The following is a 20,294-nucleotide window of genomic DNA, read 5'->3' as shown; positions in this document are numbered from 1 at the left end:
AATCCCTAATTTATCCCTCCCCCCTTCCCTTTGGTAACCATAAATTCGTTTTCTATGTCTGTGAGTCTATGCTTTGAAATAAGTTCCTTTGTATCATTTTTTTTTAGATTCCACATATAAGCGATATCATATGGTACTTGTCTTTCTCTCTCTAACTTACTTCACTTAGTATGATAATCTCTAGGTCCATCCATGTTGCTACAAATGGCATTATTTCATTCTTTTTTATGGCTGAGTAATATTCCATTGTATACATATACCACATCTAAGAATAAGGTTTAAGGTTTAAGTTAGGTCCTGTTTCTAAAGCTATTACTCTTTTTTTTTTTTTTAACATCTTTATTGGAGTATAACTGCTTTACAATGGTGTGTTAGTTTCTGTTTTATAACAAAGTGAATCAGTTATACATATACATATATCCCCATATCTCTTCCCTTTTGCATCTCCCTCCCTCCCACCCTCCCTATCCCAACCCTCTAGGTGGTCACAAAGCACCAAACTGATCTCCCTGTGCTATGTGGCTGTCTAAAGCTATTACTCTTAAATAAATTGAAAACCAATCTAAATAATTATTTTGACCTTAATAACTTACCCATCAAGCTCAGCAGTTTCAATATAACAGAGGCCATGTGGCTCACTACTTGATAGGAGAAGCAGATCAGCCTATTTTGAAAAATGAGGATAAAGAATACTTGAAAAGAGAAGATTGATTGAAAGCCTTCTACACTGTATCATCCCTCCACTACTAACGAGCCATCAGAGCCTTAGAAAAAAAGTGAGAGGTGAAGTTCTGTTCCACCTCTCTACCATATGCTCTGAATCAAACCCACCCTCTACTTCCTTGCTCCTGGTTTGCATGCCCTTGACCATCAGAACATAAGCAAGGGGAGAGATAGCATATAAATTAATAGCCACTTTAATTTTTTTAATAGAAATGTTTAAATTTTTATATATTTCTACATAAAATTTATATATCTCATAGAAATATATAAAATTCTATTTTCTTTCTTTGATAATTACTAATGGGAAATATAAAACTTTCCCCAATAAATAAGATAACTGGAAATACTTATATGCACATACTTTAATTCCGTGGTTATCAGTTAAGAGTGGAGGCAGGAAAAGAAGATGGGGAAAGACAAAAGTAATGAAGGATGGAGGAAACTGAAAACAATAGAAAAAATAAGAGAGGCAAGGAAATTTTTAAAAGAGAAAAGGATTAAAGGAGGAAAAACAAGATTAAAACATAAACAAGAGAAAAGAAAAAGATGGTGGCGTGTAAGAAAAAGGAAAGAGAAGAAAAGCAGGGGCTAAGCAAGACGGCAGGATAGAATAGAGAACATGGTAAACAGAAAACATTCAGAGGTGGGAAGCTGGTCTTTCACAGAGATTAATTATTCTATTCGGCCATCCATTTGTGTTTTGGAAATGACCCATCACAATTCAGTTTTAGAATTCTGGTAGCTTTCTACATTGGGAAATTGTTTATTTGAAATTTCAAAATTGATTTTTAAATGAGGGTTTTTATGAAATTCTGAAGGTTTTACATGTTTAAAAAGAATTGACTAAAATTCTAGCAATTTAGTTTGACATATTAGCCTAACAATTTTTTAGCTCTGTCTAAATGTACAACTGGCATTCCAAAACTGTAAACGTTTCTTACCTTTGTTTTTTAAATATTTGAATTGCCCCATTCTCAAACCTTGGAGGTTAAATCTAGAATCAATCCACTCATTTCATTGTCTCAAGCTTTTAAATTTTCAACTCAAAAATAGGCGTGGTGTAGGTGCATGTGGGGGGGAGGGGGTATAGTTTTGTCTAAGTTGTAATAAAACAGAACCAAAAAGCAACTCAGTGACAACCCCTAACCGAATAAATGGGTTTGCACTATCAAGGCTCCGCCTCAACTCTGGATGAAAAAGCCAGAAATGCCTGTCAAGGCAGAAGTTATTTATTTTCTGACTTCTCACAATGTGACCTGAGCAAGCCCGCTCTGAAGAGAACATGTGAAGAGCGTATGCCACTCTTGAGCCAAAAATTACCCATCTTGAGTTTAAAGTGAAAAAATGTTATGAAAATTTACCTTGACTTTATTTCTCACATTTAAATTTCAATGAATAAAGGCACAATAGCAGTAGAGCTTCATGCTCTTTGGCCTATGGTTCTCCTCCCCAAGTTTAACAGGATCATTTCAAAAAAAATCCAGAATTCCCTAATTCTATCTTCTGTGATTGAAATAGTTATGAAGTTTAGAGAAAGATACCCATTTGTACCTAGAGTTGCTTTTCTTCAAAACTCTGCCTAGTAAGAACCATTACTTTTTTCTTGTTACAGTTTAATTTTGAGCTCAGCTGCCTTAAGACATATTTTCGATAAACAAAGGGAGGAATTGTTGGCCACAGTTGGCTCAGAACATGTGACTGAGTCACCACTGCCACCTTCTGACCAGACTCTTTCCTAAGCAGTGACTCAACTTCCTAGAGGCATAAACTGAGAACTGTAAACCCCACGGGTTCTGGGCTAACTCTTCCTGTTCTCTCTACCCCCTGGGAACCTGGGACTTCTACCTTCCTGTCTTCTCCCTTCCCCGCCTCCTCCTGTCACCTCCATTATCACCTTTCTCTATGTCCTCTGAACCTTCCTCCTGTTTTCCCACTCCCTGATCTCTGTCCTGCCTTCCCTCATTCTTCCTCTGTTCTCCCTGCCCCACTGCTGAGCCTTGGTCTTTCCTTTTGCTAACTTCTCCCTTCAAGTTTTTTAAATTCATTAGTTGAGGAGGAAGTGTGAAGGGGCAGGACCATCGGGGCATCCAGTGGAATAAGTGACCAGCTCACTCATCATCATGCCGTCCTATTTCCATGTGCACTCAGTAGTCATGCTGGAAAGGAAGGGCAAGAGAGCTGTAGTAACAGCCCTGTTAGTCCTGGGTTGCCCTTTGGTCAGAGGTTCTGGGAAGGGAGTGGGGCAACACATGGGTGGTCTTAGGGCCCAACAAACCCCATGATTCTGTGAGCCTCAGGTCAGTCCTCCTTAAACTGATCCCTTTAGTATCTCTCAGGGACCCAATTCCTAGTCGATCCAGAAACTGGTGTTTGAGCTGTGGGTGTTTATAATACCAGTAGCCAAAATTTGGTGAGGACTTACTATGTGTCTGGCACTATGCCAATAGCCTTACATGCAATATTTTATTTAACTCAAAGAAATCCTGAATGTAGGTCTTGTTATCTCCACTTTACAGATAAGCAAAGTGAGACTCAGAGGGGTTCAGTAACTTGTTTGCGGCCACATAATTAAGTAGGGCACCAGGATGTGAATCTAGGCCATCTAAGGCATTTACTGCCAGGAGTACTAAATTAAATAAAAACTTCTTACCTTCAAGGATTTTATAGTTTAGTAAAGGCAGAATATGACAAGGGTTCTAAGTGTCTTATTAACAAAGTGCTGTGGGAGGAATGCAAATGAGAAAGGGAGTATGTCGGGTTGGTAGTTGAGGAAGGGCCTAATGGAATATTCTGGACGGAATGGAGGGCAGGTCTCCGCAGGCAGAGGCGTTAGCAGGAATGCAGCACGGGGAATGGAAGGTGTGATTATTGGAACTCACGGGGGGACCAACCATACCCATCTTCCTTAGACCCCCATTTGTACTTTCTGCTGTCAATTATTGGTGCCTTTTCCCCACGCCCTTCCAGGAAAGGCTCAGCTATGTCTCCCAAGAATTAAGGAATGTTTTTCAACACAATGTTCCTTCTCCCACCTTCCACAGGTAACAAAAAGCCCAAGCAGGGGCTTCACGGAAACCTGAAACAAATATACCAGCCAGAGGAACCTTGAAAACCTTGAACGTCTTTGAGTTCTAGGCACCAATGACACTGGACTCCTAGATTTACTAGGCAAGATTAATGTTTGTTGAATTAAAGAACAAATGAAGCAAAACCTCCAGTGATTATAACACCTGAAAGCTGTAGAATTCTTTAAGGGTTTACAAAACACTCTCGCATAACTGCGTCACTTTATTCTCTCAACAACCCCATTAGGGGATAATATTGTTCCCATTGTGTGTATAAGAAACCTGGGAAGGTAATTTCTGGCCTCACAAGCACTAGATGAGCTAAATTAACCCATGTAATGCCCATAGCCTTTACAAAGTCATGGTGAAAGTTTCATCACATGTAATAGAGGATCCCCAAACTCCAAGCAATATAAGGCCATACTCATGGCCACATGGAGGTTAAAGGGCAAAGCTAGAACTTGGAACTCTGATCCCAAAATGTATGCTCTTTCCACTGGTTGGCTACAAAATCACTGGAATACAATTATGAAAAACTGACAGCATTTCACTTCGTTGGTGTTCAAAAACCAAAACTACAATGGTAAAAGAATATTGGGATTCGATTCATGACGTGATGGAAAGATAAATTTGTAGAACTGGAACACCATATTTGGATCTCCCTTCATTTTTTTTAAGCCATTCTCACATGTGGAATTCTTCTTTATCATCTACAAAATTATCTTTTCTTTTATTCTTTTACAGTGCAAAAATAAGAATACAAAATGGCTCATGCAGTATACTTATGGAAAAATATGTTGATGTGGACAAAAGTCAGAATGAAGTCATAAAAATGAAAATGGGTAAGATTATAGTTAATGTTTTCATTTAAAATTTAAATTTCAGATCCAGCAAATGCATGTTGAATGTCTCACATATTTTTAAAAAAGGAAGATTTATTTCAGCAATTAGAGTAAAACAAGTAACTCTGATTTGAAGCTGTAAAACTTAAAATAACTGAAAAAGGCAATTCAACCACAAAATGGCCTCCCCGGAAGGATGTCCAAAAACAGTGCTGAAAAAGACTGGAGAAAATGCCCTGATGATGGGTCAAGAGAAAGCCAAAGCCTGCCCATGGTCAGCACTGGAGTTTAGGCTAAACTAGCCCTTTCATTTCTTAAGGTGAAATTTTCAGTTCTGTAACAGAAGAATGTCTTTGTTTTAAAGCAAAAATTTACTGTTGTAAACACCTAAAACATGAAGGCCTTTTTGTGGAGGGGATGGAGGGTGGACTGTTTTTCAAGTAAGCTAAACAATTAAATTCATGTGATGTTCAAATATGCTCATGTCCAGTAAGAGGTTTATTTCTACCACCAGATGAGAAAAGCCAAACAAGACAAGAGCACTGCTGTCAAATAAAGGAGGAAGGTAGGCCTGGCTCCCAGGGTCCAGGATCTGGCAGTATTAAGAACTCTGCAGTGTGTTTTTCTCACACAGTTTACTTAATTCTTCTAATGCAAGTCAATCTCATTGTGATAATTGAATTATGCTCTATGTTTTTTTTTTCTTGGTCCTGAAGTAAAAATAGGAGCTCTGGAAATTCAGCTCAAAAGTGTTTCAGAGTTTTTTTTAAAAAGGTAAGGGGCAGTTTTCCTTATTGGGAAAACAAAGGTGAGTAACTTCTGAACATGCCAGCTAACTGGTCATCTCAGGCAAGCTCCTTTCCTTGCTTAAAATGTACTGATATGGTGACATAAATCCAGTTAGAAGTTCTAAATTTGGACAGCTAGAGGTTATGCATCAGAATTGAGTGCAACATTCTGTGGCCACTTCACCTCCATCATCCAAGCCTAGAGGCCCTGACTCTTGAAGCCCAGTCGCAAGGTAATCAGGACCAACTTTTCCAATGGAGGCAGGAGCAGCATATGGTAAAGAGAGGGGTTAAAACTCCTGGCTCTCCTATTGACAAGCTATCTGATGGCACTGTGCCTCCATTTTCTTATCTGTAAAATGGGAACAATAATAGTACATAACCTGCCGTCATTGGGATAATGTGAGGATTAAATGAGTTAAGTCATATAAAGAGCTTGTAATATTGGCTGTCATGTGGCACACAGTCAATAAAGGCGAGCTATTATTATCATGATCTTCATGATCTGGTTTCCCAAGATGTACCTCTGTGCAGTAACTCCAAAGTGAGTCTCTTTTAGAGACCTGTGATTGTTGCTCCCCAAATGTAAGCTCTCTGACAGCCCCTGCCAACTGATGCCAGGGAGTAGGAAGTTGTATTAGTACTTCTAAGTGATTACAGCAGTTCACCCACAGAAACATTTATTTGTCCTAGAAAACCGTTTCATAGGTGCCACGTAGCCGCACATGGATAAACTTTGAACAAAGTGACCTAATCAAGAGGCACTGTGGTGTTTTGGCATTTGAGGGAATCCCTTCCTCACTTATCCAAAGATTAAACCGACAAAGCTATAATTCTATGAGTCAGACAGAGATCAATGGAGATAAAAATATCATCTTTGTCACTGATCAAGCTATTGGAGACCAGGCTTTAGGTCTGTGGGCCCAGTGGGCTGGCTAACACTTCACCACTGTTAGACTCATCTAGTCATAGTTGAAGCTCTCTGGAAACTACCTGGACCCTCCCGCTACCCCCACCATGGGGATTTACTCCTGTAAAATTGGTACTTCGAACGAGCAGGGCAGAATGTACTCTCTGTACACAGACAGAGCCCAAAGAGAAAGGGAAGGAAGGAGGTGCCAGGTCATGCACACCACTCCCTGCCCCAACACTCAACAATCGGAGAAGTCACTCCTGGGAGAGGGGAGCAAGCAAGGGGGTGCAAGACGCTCAGTGTTATTTTGGGGCTGCCCTTCCAAGTGAAAACAGGAAGAACGAACCTAGGAAAGAGTAGGGAGTAAGCATATCTACCCCATCACGTAGCCACAATAGAAAGGCTACATCTGCACTGTCCAGTAAGGTAGCCACAAGTCACACGTGGCTATTTAAATCTAAATTAATTAAAATTAAATAGAATTTAACATTCTGTTGTTCTAGCCACATTTCCAGTGCTCAGTATCCACAAGGTGCTACTGGCTGTTCTATATTTGGATGCACAAATATAGAACATTTTCTTCACTGCAGAAATTTTTATTGGACAGTGCTGGGACACGTGAATCACTGACTTCATGGAAACTCATCTAAATGTGGGATTCATTTTAAACCAATGATAATCATGCGTGCATGGAACTGGTTTCCTTCCATGTGATGCTTGCACTTACACTTGACTTCCACGCTTCATTCCACAGAAAGGTTTGCAATAACAAGCAAGCATGTGTTATTTTCTATAACACAGAAAATACAACTAAATTAAAAACAAAGACCAAGGGAAGTGCATATTAGAATATTAAGGCTAGAGGGCAAGTTGGAGCACAGATATGCTGTCCATGAGGTCCTTGGAGTTAAGAGATTTGAGACACAAATTTGACTCCTGCCTTTATGGGATTCACCTCAAAGAATCTGATAAATGAACATACTAGAGTATAGTATCAGTGAATAAGTGAGTTCAGTCCAATATTTACCCCTGTTAGAGTATATCCATAGGGCTCTTAAAACACATTATTTTTACTGAATACCTTAAGCAGAAATTCCCTAGCATTTCCCCTGAAATATTCAATTCCAAACAAAATAATAGTTAAGTGTTTGGGATACTTTAATTTTTCCTAATTCCACTATATCTAGCACCATGCCTAGCATAAAGTAATTTCCAAAAAAATTTTTTTGAATGCACACATCCTAGAATTCTATATATGCCCATTAAAAAAAAAAAGTTAAGATTATCCACTAAGAAGCACCAAAACTTTTTCATTGTAATTATCTTAATTGAAAGTAGAACCAAAATGAGTTATATGGAGTCCTTTCTTCTTAAGCAAAGAACCCTGAATATATGTGATCTTTTCTTAATTAGGGCATATTAGTACCTCATGGATCCAGAACACCCTGAATTTTGGAAATTTATATCCACTTTTCTTTTTTTTCCTGTCTTCTTTCTTAGAAAAGATTGACATTAATTCATTCAGCCAACACTTACTGACTGCCCCCTATGATCCTACATGACACTAGATGTTATGGACCAGGCAAATCAATGTGCTCTTTGCTCGTAAGAATCTTGTAGTCTAGTCTCAGCTCAGACAGAGAATCACAGCAACTACGGGCTGGAAGGGATCTCTGAGATCACATAATGCTCTTGCACCTTGATTTGACATGTGAAGAAACAAACAAAAGGCAGAGAAGATAAAGTGACACACGGAAGGAATGGAGCAAAGACTCAGTTCTCATCCAATTCCCCACCCAGTGTCCTTACACTGTATTTTACACTGAGCCTCAATCTTTCCCACGGGGTATGTTCTTCTAACAGATGCTACCCTCAGTGTACTGCTCCTAGTATTTAATGAGCTGGAAAATAAGCTTGACATGCTACTTTAAATTGTGTCCAAAAAAGTAAATAGGTTTTGAAACCCTGGCAGACTACCCTACGTCTAAGGAACCCAGGTTACATCGGGTGGACTTTGAGACCTCCGTTTTGGCTGCACCAACACCTTTTGCTTATTTTTGGCTCTCAGCTATTTTCCAGAGGCTTGAGGTTGTCAGAGAAACAAGCACTTCTCTATTTAAAGTGTGCACTCTTTCTGAATGGCCTATCCACTGACTAGTCACCTTAGCATGGGTTGTTCCAGAGAATCAGTATACACAGATGATACATTAATGAAAGAAGACTGTTTCTGAAAGTGAATGTTTAAGAGTCTTAACTGAGTTGTTCTTGTAAATAGATCTTGGGGCCATTTGTTTTATGCTGTGGGAAAATGTCTCAAATTTAATGAAGAACACAGCTTGATAAATAAAATGGCATTAACACAAAAATTTTCATGAGTAATCTAATATATATTTGACATAAAGACTACAATAGTTAAAATTTTTAATCTCTGATCTGGATAGCTTTTATAGCCTTGCATTTAATACGAGCTATAGTTAGTCACATATATTTTAGTTTTAACTGACCCCTTGAATTTTTTTAAGGAAACGGTAACACAGGCAGCTTGAGAATATAAATTATAGTGCATTTGATATACAAAGTAAAACCTCATAAATAGCATTTATTAAGAACATTCAATCAACATTTTCTGATCGTGATTATTCAGGAAAGAACATCCATTTTCTCTTTCTATAGTTAATCTTTTCTTCTATGATACTGCATATTAACATTATTAATTCCGTTATTGGGGGGATAATATTCAAACTGGGGGGATAATATTCAACCTATGTGAGAACAAACTATTTTTAAAGTACTCTGGAGCATTTTAAAAGCTCTTATTTACATCAAACAATTGACAGCCTGATTTTAAATATTTTTTACCTATTAATTTCCCAAAGGAAATAACAAGGTGATAATCACTCAGCCTTATCTGAATTATCAGGTTATTGAAAGTAATTAATCAATATGTCTTTCAAATATTTTATAATTGAGACTTTTTTAATAATACATCCTGGTATTCCCTCCTTAATTACGCTAAATTAGCACAGATTTACTAAATTTGCAAATGTAAATATTTTAGTACATATGCTAATTTAACCTGAGATAAATTTCTTAAACGATACTAAATACTCACAGCAACAAATTGGTTATTTTCTAATTTAATGATGTCTCCCACTTTGACATTCATCCATTTTTCATTCTGCAGTCTAAGAACAAAAACAAAATTAATTGTTTTCGGGAACAGAGAAGAATCAAGAGAATGTATTCACAATGGAGCATCATATGACAGAAGAAGCAGATAAGACTTTTTTTCTAGAATACTAAATTCAAAGAACCTTGCATAACAAAGTCTTTTACCTGAGTGATGTGGGAACTAAGGCCCAGAGAAGTCAAGTGATTTGCCCAAAGACACCCAGTGAGTTAGCTATCCCTGGGGCTAGACTCAAAATGCCTAACTCTTGGCTGTGTGCTCTTTCCACCACCCCATGGTACCAGCTTTATACAGCAGCTATTAACTCTTACTTGCATATCCTTGGGCAGAATGTTAAAAAAAAAAAACTCAGGGGGAAGGAAAGAAATAAATTCAGTCATTAACATTCTTTTCAACCTCTATATTAATAAATATAAAAACATCACTGCTGTTGTCTCAGAAGTCTGTTTAACTGGAGGCAAGAAATGAAGGAGACAGAAGCAACGGGGCAATAGCTAAAATGAAAGTAAGAGGAAAAGAATAAAAATTCTGGAAAGGACAAGAACAGCAATGGGTGACAAAAGAAGCCTTAGAAAACTGAACAAGAAAGACCACCTACAAATCATCCACAGCACTCTGGCCAAAGGGCAGGCTTGGTGGCTTTCTAACGGCTAGGACCAACAGCTCAGAATTGAGAACACAGTCAAGATGTTGCACTGTTTTCTTCGAGGCTCACGTATATAATGGAGTCGCAGGTCTACCCTTCACCAAGTTCAAAGGGGTTTATGACAAAAAGCCATTGTGTCTAGTTGGTCAGGCCCCTCGCAACAGTTAGGCAGACAGGCCATCTGGAAACAGACCACCTGTGGCAGTATCCGTGATGCTAATCATCCCTTCTGAAGTTCTCTGAAATGTAAACCAGCTTTGTTTTCCAAGTTGGAGACCTTCATCACACTTCTTTCTCAGGATTCCCTTCTAGGAGAGAAGGCTGGGACGAGTAGGCCAGGTTCCCCAACAAGTTAAGGTGGGCAGGTTAATTTCATTGTGCAGTTTTTAAAAAACAACCTAATTTACTTCTTTTATAAGCTGGAAAACAGTTTTAAATATTTATACAACTGTGAAATATGCCTCACACTATCAACCCCGCTGGGTCATTTGGCTTAAACACTCAAAGAATTTCTCTTTAATACGGATCCAAGTACATGTTGTTCTGGAAAGTTTTCAATTGCAGCATTTTCATCTCTAGCCAGAATTCAATCATTTTTCCAATGCCATACTTTTCTGCACTTTATCTAGTTCAATGACAATGAAAGACCCTAGGAAGTCTTTAAATCTCATTTTATTTATTTTTACAGGTATGGATAGATTATGTGCTGGTCTGTTTCTCCTGGGGTATCTCCTTTGGAGCGTTAGTGATATTTCTCAGGGGACAGTATCTTAGATAAAATGAAAGTGCATCTGCTTCAAGAAGAAGCTGAGATGATACTAAGTCTCATTTGCAAACTTCTATTCCTCCTACCTGTATACTATAAGCTCTACAAAGGACCACGTCCTACCTCTTCCACCAAAATCAAAAAATCAACCCAAGTTAAAAGGAAACTCTACAGGATCTCTTATACATTTTAAAATGCACAATTGAGAGTTAAGTTTGCACAGGTAAGTAACAATAGCCACTATTTGGGGTAATAAATTCTAACTTGTCTAGTGTCATAATATTTCCCCCCATAAAACCAAAGTAATTGGAAATATGTTTTTAAAAGTCTGGTGATATCCATGGGAATTACTTGAATTAACTGCTACACTTGGAAAAATACTGGAATAAAATCTCTTTAAGAAAAAAATTTGCAAAATCCCAGGGCATGCAAAGAATCCTTGATAAGGAAGAATCTGATATGGTCAATATGGATTCCTACTGGGACAATACAGAGAAGTGATAAAGCAGAGAAAAATCCCTTCCCTCATGCCAGATTCTCATGCCCATTCTCCTCCTACCCACACGCACCGTTATCTGTATTTTACCCGCTACTTTCTAACGTATTAAATATTTCCAAAAACAGGAAAACACTCAGAATAAATCATCTGACCAACCCCCACTAAGATCTGACCATTAGTCTGCTAATGTCATCCAACAGGCCAAGAAAGCAGAAAATATCTGTAATACCATGTACGAGCCCAGTCTCCCTTACTTTATCTCACTCTACTCCTTTTTCTCTCTTTCTCTCTTGCCACCTGTCTGCCCTCTGCCCAGAACATATACCTCGGAGCTCCTCTTCCCAAAATGCCCCTTTGTAATTCCAGATATCTTCCAACACCTACTCTTATCCTTGGTCACCTACCCCTTTCCACCTATTCCAATGGAAATTCCTTCCCTAAAAATGAGCACTCCAAACACTTTACTTCCAAAGTCTATGACTAACAGTATTTGAAATCTTAAAAACCTTCTGGTATGTACATGTACAAATTCCGCAGGACACAATATCACCTCTGTGGGCTATGAGCTATAGAGAAGTTCACAAGGCAACAATGTTGTTTGTGACAAAATTTTTCAGAACTTGAAGCAAAATATTGTTGCGAAGGTACACAAACATGGGAGAAATTTCCTCAAAGGAAATATTATCCAAAACTAATGACCAATATGACAAAAAACAGCAAGTGGTATTCCCTGGATGTTGACCCTGACCCTAGCGCTATCCAACTATTTCATCAATAACCTACACAACCAACCCACAGACACATTTGTCAGACTTGTACACAGCATCCTACCAAGAAGAGAGCATAACTCTTACAAAGAAGATTGTGATAGAAAGTTATGACTTGAAGAGGCTACCAGAAACTGAACAAAGAGGAAGAGGAAGAAGTACAAAACAGATTATTTGGGAGAGGAGAAAGTAATACTCTACAGATGTAATTAGGGTTTTGAAGAAAAAGGGCCTGGAGACATCCGTAAACCATATGTTGTGTGTGATGTCTTGGTTAAGCCTCTTATTTGAATATATATCTGTAGAACAATCAATATGTATAACACAATCAGAGGAGTTTTTTTAATGTTATTTCCTATTCTTTCTTACCAGGTAATTATAACTGCATTTAACTAGGACCTCAGAGATACACTTCAGTTAGCACTAAGGATCATAGCTACAAAAGTACCCAAACTTACTAACAAGTATAAACTGATGAAGATCTGCAAAGGAATTTAAATCGAATATATTTTAAATCTCACCATTTTTCTTTTCCTACACACTACCACCACCACTGACTTCATAACATCAAAGACATATCAGAAGACTGGAGGGACAGATAGGAAAATTTCCTTTAAGGTTCATCTTCAAAACATTTCTAGACTTCTAAGATTTTAGCTTGTATAGTAATTTCATTTTGCCATCATCCTGAAACAACGAAAACAGACACTCCCTGGCCCTCCATGTGTGGTGCAGCTGTTCCCAAGACTCATGTTTGAAGCAAGCTTGGGTCATAGCTCTGTGCAGGGAACACAGGGTGGCCTTGTGAGACGTGAAAATGACACTTGGCTCCATAGACTCGGCACCTTCAAACTTTGCTTTTACCATTGTCAAGAAAAGCCCTCCCACTCTAGTAGAGGATTTGTAGTATATAAATACTCGGAAAGCAAGTTAATTCATGTAATTGCACTGAATCAAGAAACTCCAAGATTTTAAAATATGCTTCAATTATCAGTATCATCACATAATTGCTTCAGGTTTTGAAACGGAAATAATCTAGCTAATGCTTCTTTGAACCAGATTTTTAAAAAATAGTTGGGGTAATAAGTTAGCTTTTACCTTATAAGCTCACAAGCCAATCACTACATAATAAGCCAAAATTCAAGAAAAGGACTCATAAAATTCAAATTCCAAAGGTACCATAAAACATATGGGGTTAATTGTCACAGAATAGTGACTAGAATTATTCTGAGGAAAGAATTTTTAAAAACACACCCACTAACTATATATCTACTCTCAGAACATCAGAGAATCTGAGTTCTGAGAAAAGGTGGTGAGAGATAGCAACTGTATCTAATAATTGTTGATAAATTTGTCTGAACCTGCTTCTTCCTGATAAGGCATAGCATACTAGGAGCTGCTACAATTTGCTGAGGACCTCCTTGAGAAAATGAGAGTGGGATAGCACCTACCATTCTCCATGTCACTGAACCACTGGCTCCAGAGGCTAGAAATCAAGTATTTACCATGAGCAAGATACCAAGCCCATTGCTGAAGCTTAAGGGGCAGAAGGAAGAGATCTTCATGGGTCTCCTCAAGGCTTCTGTCATCCTTTCCACAATCTAATTCTCCTGATTGCCCATTAGCATCACAGATTCCTGAAAAGAAGATTTCCTCAAAAGCTACAGAAGTTATGTTGGCACACTAGAGAAAGAAGATAATAAAGAAGGTCAGTATAATTGACCTCACCTAATTAACCAAAAAATCCACATACACTGAGCTTGCTTTCTTCCTTAATCTCAAGCCCATGTCAGATCTATAACATACAAAAGTATTCAACTGCTCATACAGACTTCGTTTTATTCACCACTGTATCTTCAGGACCTAGAATAATGCCTAGTTTAGAGTAGGCATTCAGTATTTGTTGAATGAATGATAAGTAAATTAATGAATATAGAATCATTATTTCTAAAAACAGTTGTTGAATGATAGCATTTCCCTGAATGTCTAATAAGAATTATAGCAGTGGGCTTCCCTGGTGGCGCAGTGGTTGAGAATCTGCCTGCCAATGCAGGGGACACGGGTTCGAGCCCTGGTCTGGGAAGATCCCACATGCCACGGAGCAACTAGGCCCGTAAGCCACAACTACTGAGCCTGCGCGCCTGGAGCCTGTGCTCTGCAACGAGAGAGGCCGCGATAGTGAGAGGCCCGCGCACCGCGGTGAAGAGTGGCCCCCGCTTGCCGCAACTAGAGAAAGCCCTTGCGCAGAAACGAAGACCCAACACAGCCAAAAATAAATAAATAAATAAGTATTAAAAAAAAAAAAAAAGAATTATAGCAATGAACAATTTATTTAGTGCTTACTGTACTCCAGGGAGTGTGCTGATCCCTTCATGTATAGGGTTGCCAAATAAAAATAAATGACACCCAATTAAATATGAATTTTAGGTAAACAACCAATAATTTTTTAGTTTAAGTGTGTTCCATGCAATATTTTGGATATAGTTATACTAAAATATTGTCATTATCTGCATTTCAAATGTAACTGGATGTCCTATATTTTAACTTGCTACATCTGGCAACACTGAATAGTATCTTATCTCATTTAATCCTCACAGCAGCCCTATGAGATAGGTACTGTTTCTACCCCCATTTTAGCAACTTTAATCAGAACAGAAAACTGAAGTTCAAAGAAATTGAGACCTTTGCCCTATTTTGCAACATCTGTCAAAAATTCAAATGTCCACATACTTTGACATTCCACTTTAAAAAACTGATCATACAGGTGCTCAAAGATGGATATACAAGGATGTGTATTACAGTATTATTTGTAATAGCCATCTATGAGAAACCATCCCTGCCCATCAATAAGAATTAGATAGATATACCAGGGTACACGTATCCAATCATGGCTTATCTACTCAATGGAATACAATGCAGCCACTAACAAGAATAAGATAGGTCTATATGCGCTGATGTGAAATATCCTCCAAGTTACATTATTAGGTTGAAAACAAGCACATGCACAACACTGCACAAGTGTTGTAAGATTCTGTGTTTTGAAGCAAGGATAAACCTACACATATGTCTGTTGTTCCATGCATAGAAAATTTCTTGAAAGACACACAAGAAACTGTTCACTGGTAGCCATTAGAGAAAGGAAATGAAAAGGAGAACCGGGATGTAAGGGAGACTCCATTTCACTGTACACTTTCCTGGACTGTTTGAATTTTTGGCATTACAAATATTGGTATTTTAAAGGACAACTGGAGAGCTAAAATAGAAGAAAAGATAACTCCTCCAAGTTCACATGTGAGTGGCAGAATCGGAACTACAACCTGAGTCTGCCTGACTACAAAGCCATGCTTTTAATAAATCTATACTTATTGTTCTTTTTTTAACTTTATTTTCCATGATAATTATGTATTGCCTATTTAGAAAGAGAATGGCCCCTAAGGAGCTGAAGAGATTCAAGCACAGCGATAGTGCAGACTCCCAGCGTTTCAATCCAGCCGATCCAAAGACAGCTGGCCGTCATGGTCCCCTGACAAAAGTGTCCAGTGGACAGCAGCAGTTCCTGGTTCTTTTCAATTCCACTGCTGTCAGAGCCACACTACAGTAAGAGATACAGTTTGGCCCTAATCCTCTAACAACAGACTGGTGAACAGGATCTCATTACACTGAGAATGAGCATAATACATCTTTGGAATCTATTTATTTGGAAGAATGCAGATGTTTTCCTCCTTTTCCTCCCTTCTTATTAGCACCATGCTCATGCTGAGGTAGAACCACACAGGAAGGGTTAGGTCTCACACCCATTTCGTAGGGGAAAAGGGTGAGAAGAAGGAGAAATGATAAGTTATAATCCTACAGCACGGATAATATCGTTTAACAATTTTCTGAGAAAAAGTAATCAATATCAGAGAGGCCCTGCCTAATTTGTACAAATCCTTGTAGAGCCTTTTGTGCATTATTTGGGTGCAGAAATACACACACAATTTGGCCTTACTATTTTGAAAACAGAATGATCAATTCACTTACTAAGTTTTACCTGAACAATAAATAAGCCCATTGACAGTTGCGCAAAAAATCTACACTCTTTAATCATTTCCATAAACTGAAACACTTCCCCTGAATGAGTCTCCCTAGATCCTTTCTGTCTTCTCTGTAAATTCTTAGAATTCCATTAATATATGGCTAATAGATGAAGAAACCCCAAGGAAATCAAAAGAAAATTACTTTAAAGGAAAACTATTACATCTGCTCTCACATACTAATGCTGAGGGAATACCTTAGATTGACCATGGAGAAAACAGAGTAATTTAGGCCTAGGTCACATTCCTGGGCAGCAGAGTCAGAGGGAGATCTGTGTGGAAGAAGTTTATTGGCAAGTTCTCTTGGGAATAACACCTGTGGGGAGTGAAGGAAACACCTGGGCAGAGGGAGGAGTTAGGCTGTTGATTCAGTCACAGTAAAGGCTCAATCAAGCCCAGGGAAGCTCTGGAGCTGGAAAGGGCCTTCAGAGTTGGATCAAGGGGACCAGGCCTTTATACCTTGGCTTTGTTCAGTCATGGGATGCGGTCTGACCCCAGCAATGAGGTGTGACCTTAAGAAAAACAGCTCTCCTCAGCCAAGGGCAATTCCCAGAGAGAGCTGACAGCTGAGGGCTGTATGTAGGCAGCACGCCCAGCAGCTGGAGAAATACATTCTGCAGTCTGGAGGAGGGATGTACGTGGAACAGCAGAGCACCTTCGACAAATTGGGAGCTCACTTTCCAATTTTGCTATCAACATACTCTTGTAATTAGAATATTCCTTTTTAATTCTAGGCTATTTCACCTTTAGCTCCAATTTCAATTCCATAAAGTCAATACAACCAGCTGCTATGAGTCTTTAAGCTCCCTACCTCCATTTAAAAACTTTGGGGAAAAAAAAAATCTGTGAAACTTTGGGTCATCCTTTTTTCCAATGATTATTAAACGAAGTTAGAAGATAAAACTGTATTACCTTACCATTAAAAATATTCTACAGATAACCACTGACTACCCAAACATCCTAAGAGCAATGTCAATGGGAAAAATCATTATTCCTGAAATATTCCTACTATGAAGAACATTTTTTTTTAACATCTTTATTGGAGTACAATTGCTTTACAATGGTGGGTTAGTTTCTGCTTTATAACAAAGTGAATCAGCTATACATACACATATATCCCCATATCTCCTCCCTCTTGCGACTCCCTCCCACCCTCCCTATCCCACCCCTCTAGGTGGTCACAAAGCACCGAGCTGATCTCCCTGTGCTATGCGGGCTGCTTCCAGCTATCTATTTTACATTTGGTAGTATATATAAGTCCATGCCACTCTCTCACTTCGTCCCAGCTTACCCTTCCCACTACCCGTGTCCTCAAGTCCATTCTCTGCATCTGTGTCTTTATTCCTGTCCTGCCCAAAGGTTCTTCAGAACCAATTTTTTTTTTTTTTAGATTCCATATATATGTGTTAGCGTATGGTATTTGTTTTTCTCTTTCTGACTTACTTCACTCTGTATGACAGACTCTAGGTCCATCCACTTCACTACAGATAAGTTAATTTTGTTTCCTTTTATGGCTGAGTAATATGCCATTGTATATATGTGCCACATCTTCTTTATCCATTCATCTGTTGATGGACACTTAGGTTGCTTCCATGTCCTGGCTATTGTAAATAGAGCTGCAATGAACACTGTGGTACATGACTCTTTTTGAATTATGGTTTTCTCAGGGTATATGCCCAGTAGTGGGATTGCTGGGTCATATGGTATTTCTACTTTTAGTTTTTTTAAGGAACCTCCATACTGTTCTCCATAGTGGCTGTATCAATTTACATTCCCACCAACAGTGCAAGAGGGTTCCCTTTTCTCCACACTCTCTTCAGCATTTATTGTTTGTAGATTTTAAAATTATGGCCATTCTGACCGGTGTGAGGTGATACCTCATTGCAGTTTTCATTTGCATTTCTCTAATGATTAGTGATGTTGAGCATTCTTTCATGTGTTTGTTAGCAATCTGTATATCTTCTTTGGAGAAATATCTATTTAGGTCTTTTGCCCGTTTTTGGATTGGGTTGTTGGTTTTTTTTGATATTGAGATGCATGAGCTGCTTGTAAATTTTGGAGATTAATCCTTTTTCAGTTGCTTCATTTGCAAATATTTTCTCCCATTCTGAGGGTTGTCTTTTCATCTTGTTTATGGTTTCCTTTGCTGTGCAAAAGCTTTTTAAGTTTCATTGGGTCCCATTTGTTTATTTTTGTTTTTATTTCCATTTCTCTAGGAGGTGGGTCAAAAAGGATCTTGCTGTGATTTATGTCATAGAGTCTTCTGCCTATGTTTTCCTCTAAGAGTTTTATAGTGTCTGGTCTTACATTTAGGTCTGTAATCCATTTGGAGTTTATTTTTATGTATGGTGTTAGGGAGTGTTCTAATTTCATTCTTTTACATGTAGCTGTCCAGTTTTCCCAGCACCACTTATTGAAGAGGCTGTCTTTTCTCCATTGTATATTCTTGCCTCCTTTATCAAAGATAAGGTGACCATATGTGTGTGGGTTTATCTCCGGGCTTTCTATCCTGTTCCATTGATCTATATTTCTGTTTTTGTGCCAGTACCATACTGTCTTGATTACTGTAGCTTTGTAGTATAGTCTGTCATCTGGGAGCCTGATTGCTCCAGCTCCATTTTTCTTTCTCAAGATTGCTTTGGCTATTCGGGGTCTTTTGTGTTTCCACACAAATTGTGAAATTTTTGGTTCTAGTTCTGTGAAAAATGCCATTGGTAGTTTGATAGGGATTGCATTGAACCTGTAGATTGCTTTGGGTAGTATAGTCATTTTCACAATGTTGATTATTCCAGTCCAAGAAATGGTATATCTCTCCATCTGTTTGTGTCATCTTTAATTTCTTTCATCAGTGTCTTATAATTTTCTGCATACAGGTCTTTTGTCTACTTCAGTAGGTTTATTCCTAGGTATTTTATTCTTTTTGTTGCAGTGGTAAATAGGTGTGTTTCCTTAATTTCTCTTTCAGATTTTTCATCATTAGTGTATAGGAATGCAAGAGATTTCTGTGCATTAATTTTGTATCCTGCTATTTTACCAAATTCATTGATTAGCTCTAGTAGTTTTCTGGTAGCATCTTTAGGATTCTCTATGTATAGTATCATGTCATCTGCAAACAGTAACAGCTTTACTTCTTCTTTTCCGATTTGGATTCCTTTTATTTCTTTTTCTTCTCTGATTACTGTGGCTAAAGCTTCCAAAACTATGTTGAATAGTAGTGGTGAGAATGGACAACCTTGTCTTGTTCCTGATCTTAATGGAAATGGTTTCAGCTTTTCAACGTTGAGAACGATGTTGGCTGTGGGTTTGTCATATATGGCCTTTATTATGTTGAGGTAAGTTCCCTCTATGCCTACTTTCTGGACAGTTTTTATCATAAACTGGTGTTGAATTTTGTCAAAAGCTTTTTCTGCATCTACTGAGATGATCAAATGGTTTTTATCCTTCAGTTTGTTAATATGGTGTATCACATTGATTGATTTGCGTATATTGAAGAATCATTGCCTCCTGGGATAAACCCCCCTTGATCATGGTGTATGATCCTTTTAATGTGCTGTTGGATTCTGTTTGCTAGTATTTTGTTGAGGATTTTTGCATCTATGTTCATCAGTGACATTGGCCTGTAGTTTTCTTTCTTTGTGACATCTTTGTCTGGTTTTGGTGTCAGGGTGATGGTGGCCTCGTAGAATGAGTTTGGGAGTGTTCCTCCCTCTGCTATATCTTGGAAGAGTTTGAGAAGGATAGGTGTTAGCTCTTCTCTAAATGTTTGATAGAATTCGCCTGTGAAGCCATCTGGTCCTGGGCTTTTGTTTGTTGGAAGATTTTTAATCACAGTCTCAAGTTCAGTGCTTGTGATTGGTCTGTTTATATTTTCTATTTCTTCCTGGTTCAGTCTCGGAAGGTTGTGCTTTTCTAAGTATGTGTCCATTTCTTCCAGGTTGTCCATTTTATTGGCATAGAATTGCTTGCAGTAATCTCTCATGATCCTTTGTATTTCTGCAGTGTCCGTTGTTACTTCTCCTTTT

General features: G+C 38.3%; 1 protein-coding gene across 1 annotated transcript in view; it reads right to left on the bottom strand.

Annotated features, from left to right (window-relative positions):
• The window catches only part of ATP8B4 (ATPase phospholipid transporting 8B4 (putative)), a 207,829-nt gene that overhangs the window by 117,671 nt on the left and 69,864 nt on the right, over nt 1–20,294 (bottom strand). The window contains exons 6-7 of the mRNA XM_061181446.1: nt 9,444–9,516; nt 594–664 (exon numbers count right to left, since the gene is read on the bottom strand). Coding sequence (XP_061037429.1) covers nt 594–664; nt 9,444–9,516 — 144 coding nt within the window. The remainder of the gene's footprint in view (nt 1–593; nt 665–9,443; nt 9,517–20,294) is intronic.

Source organism: Eubalaena glacialis, chromosome 2 (assembly GCF_028564815.1).
Source record: "Eubalaena glacialis isolate mEubGla1 chromosome 2, mEubGla1.1.hap2.+ XY, whole genome shotgun sequence".
In the NCBI taxonomy this organism is placed as follows: domain Eukaryota; kingdom Metazoa; phylum Chordata; class Mammalia; order Artiodactyla; family Balaenidae; genus Eubalaena; species Eubalaena glacialis.
The sequence above is the reverse complement of the archived record's forward strand: the minus strand, read 5'-3'. Positions and strand labels throughout refer to the sequence as shown.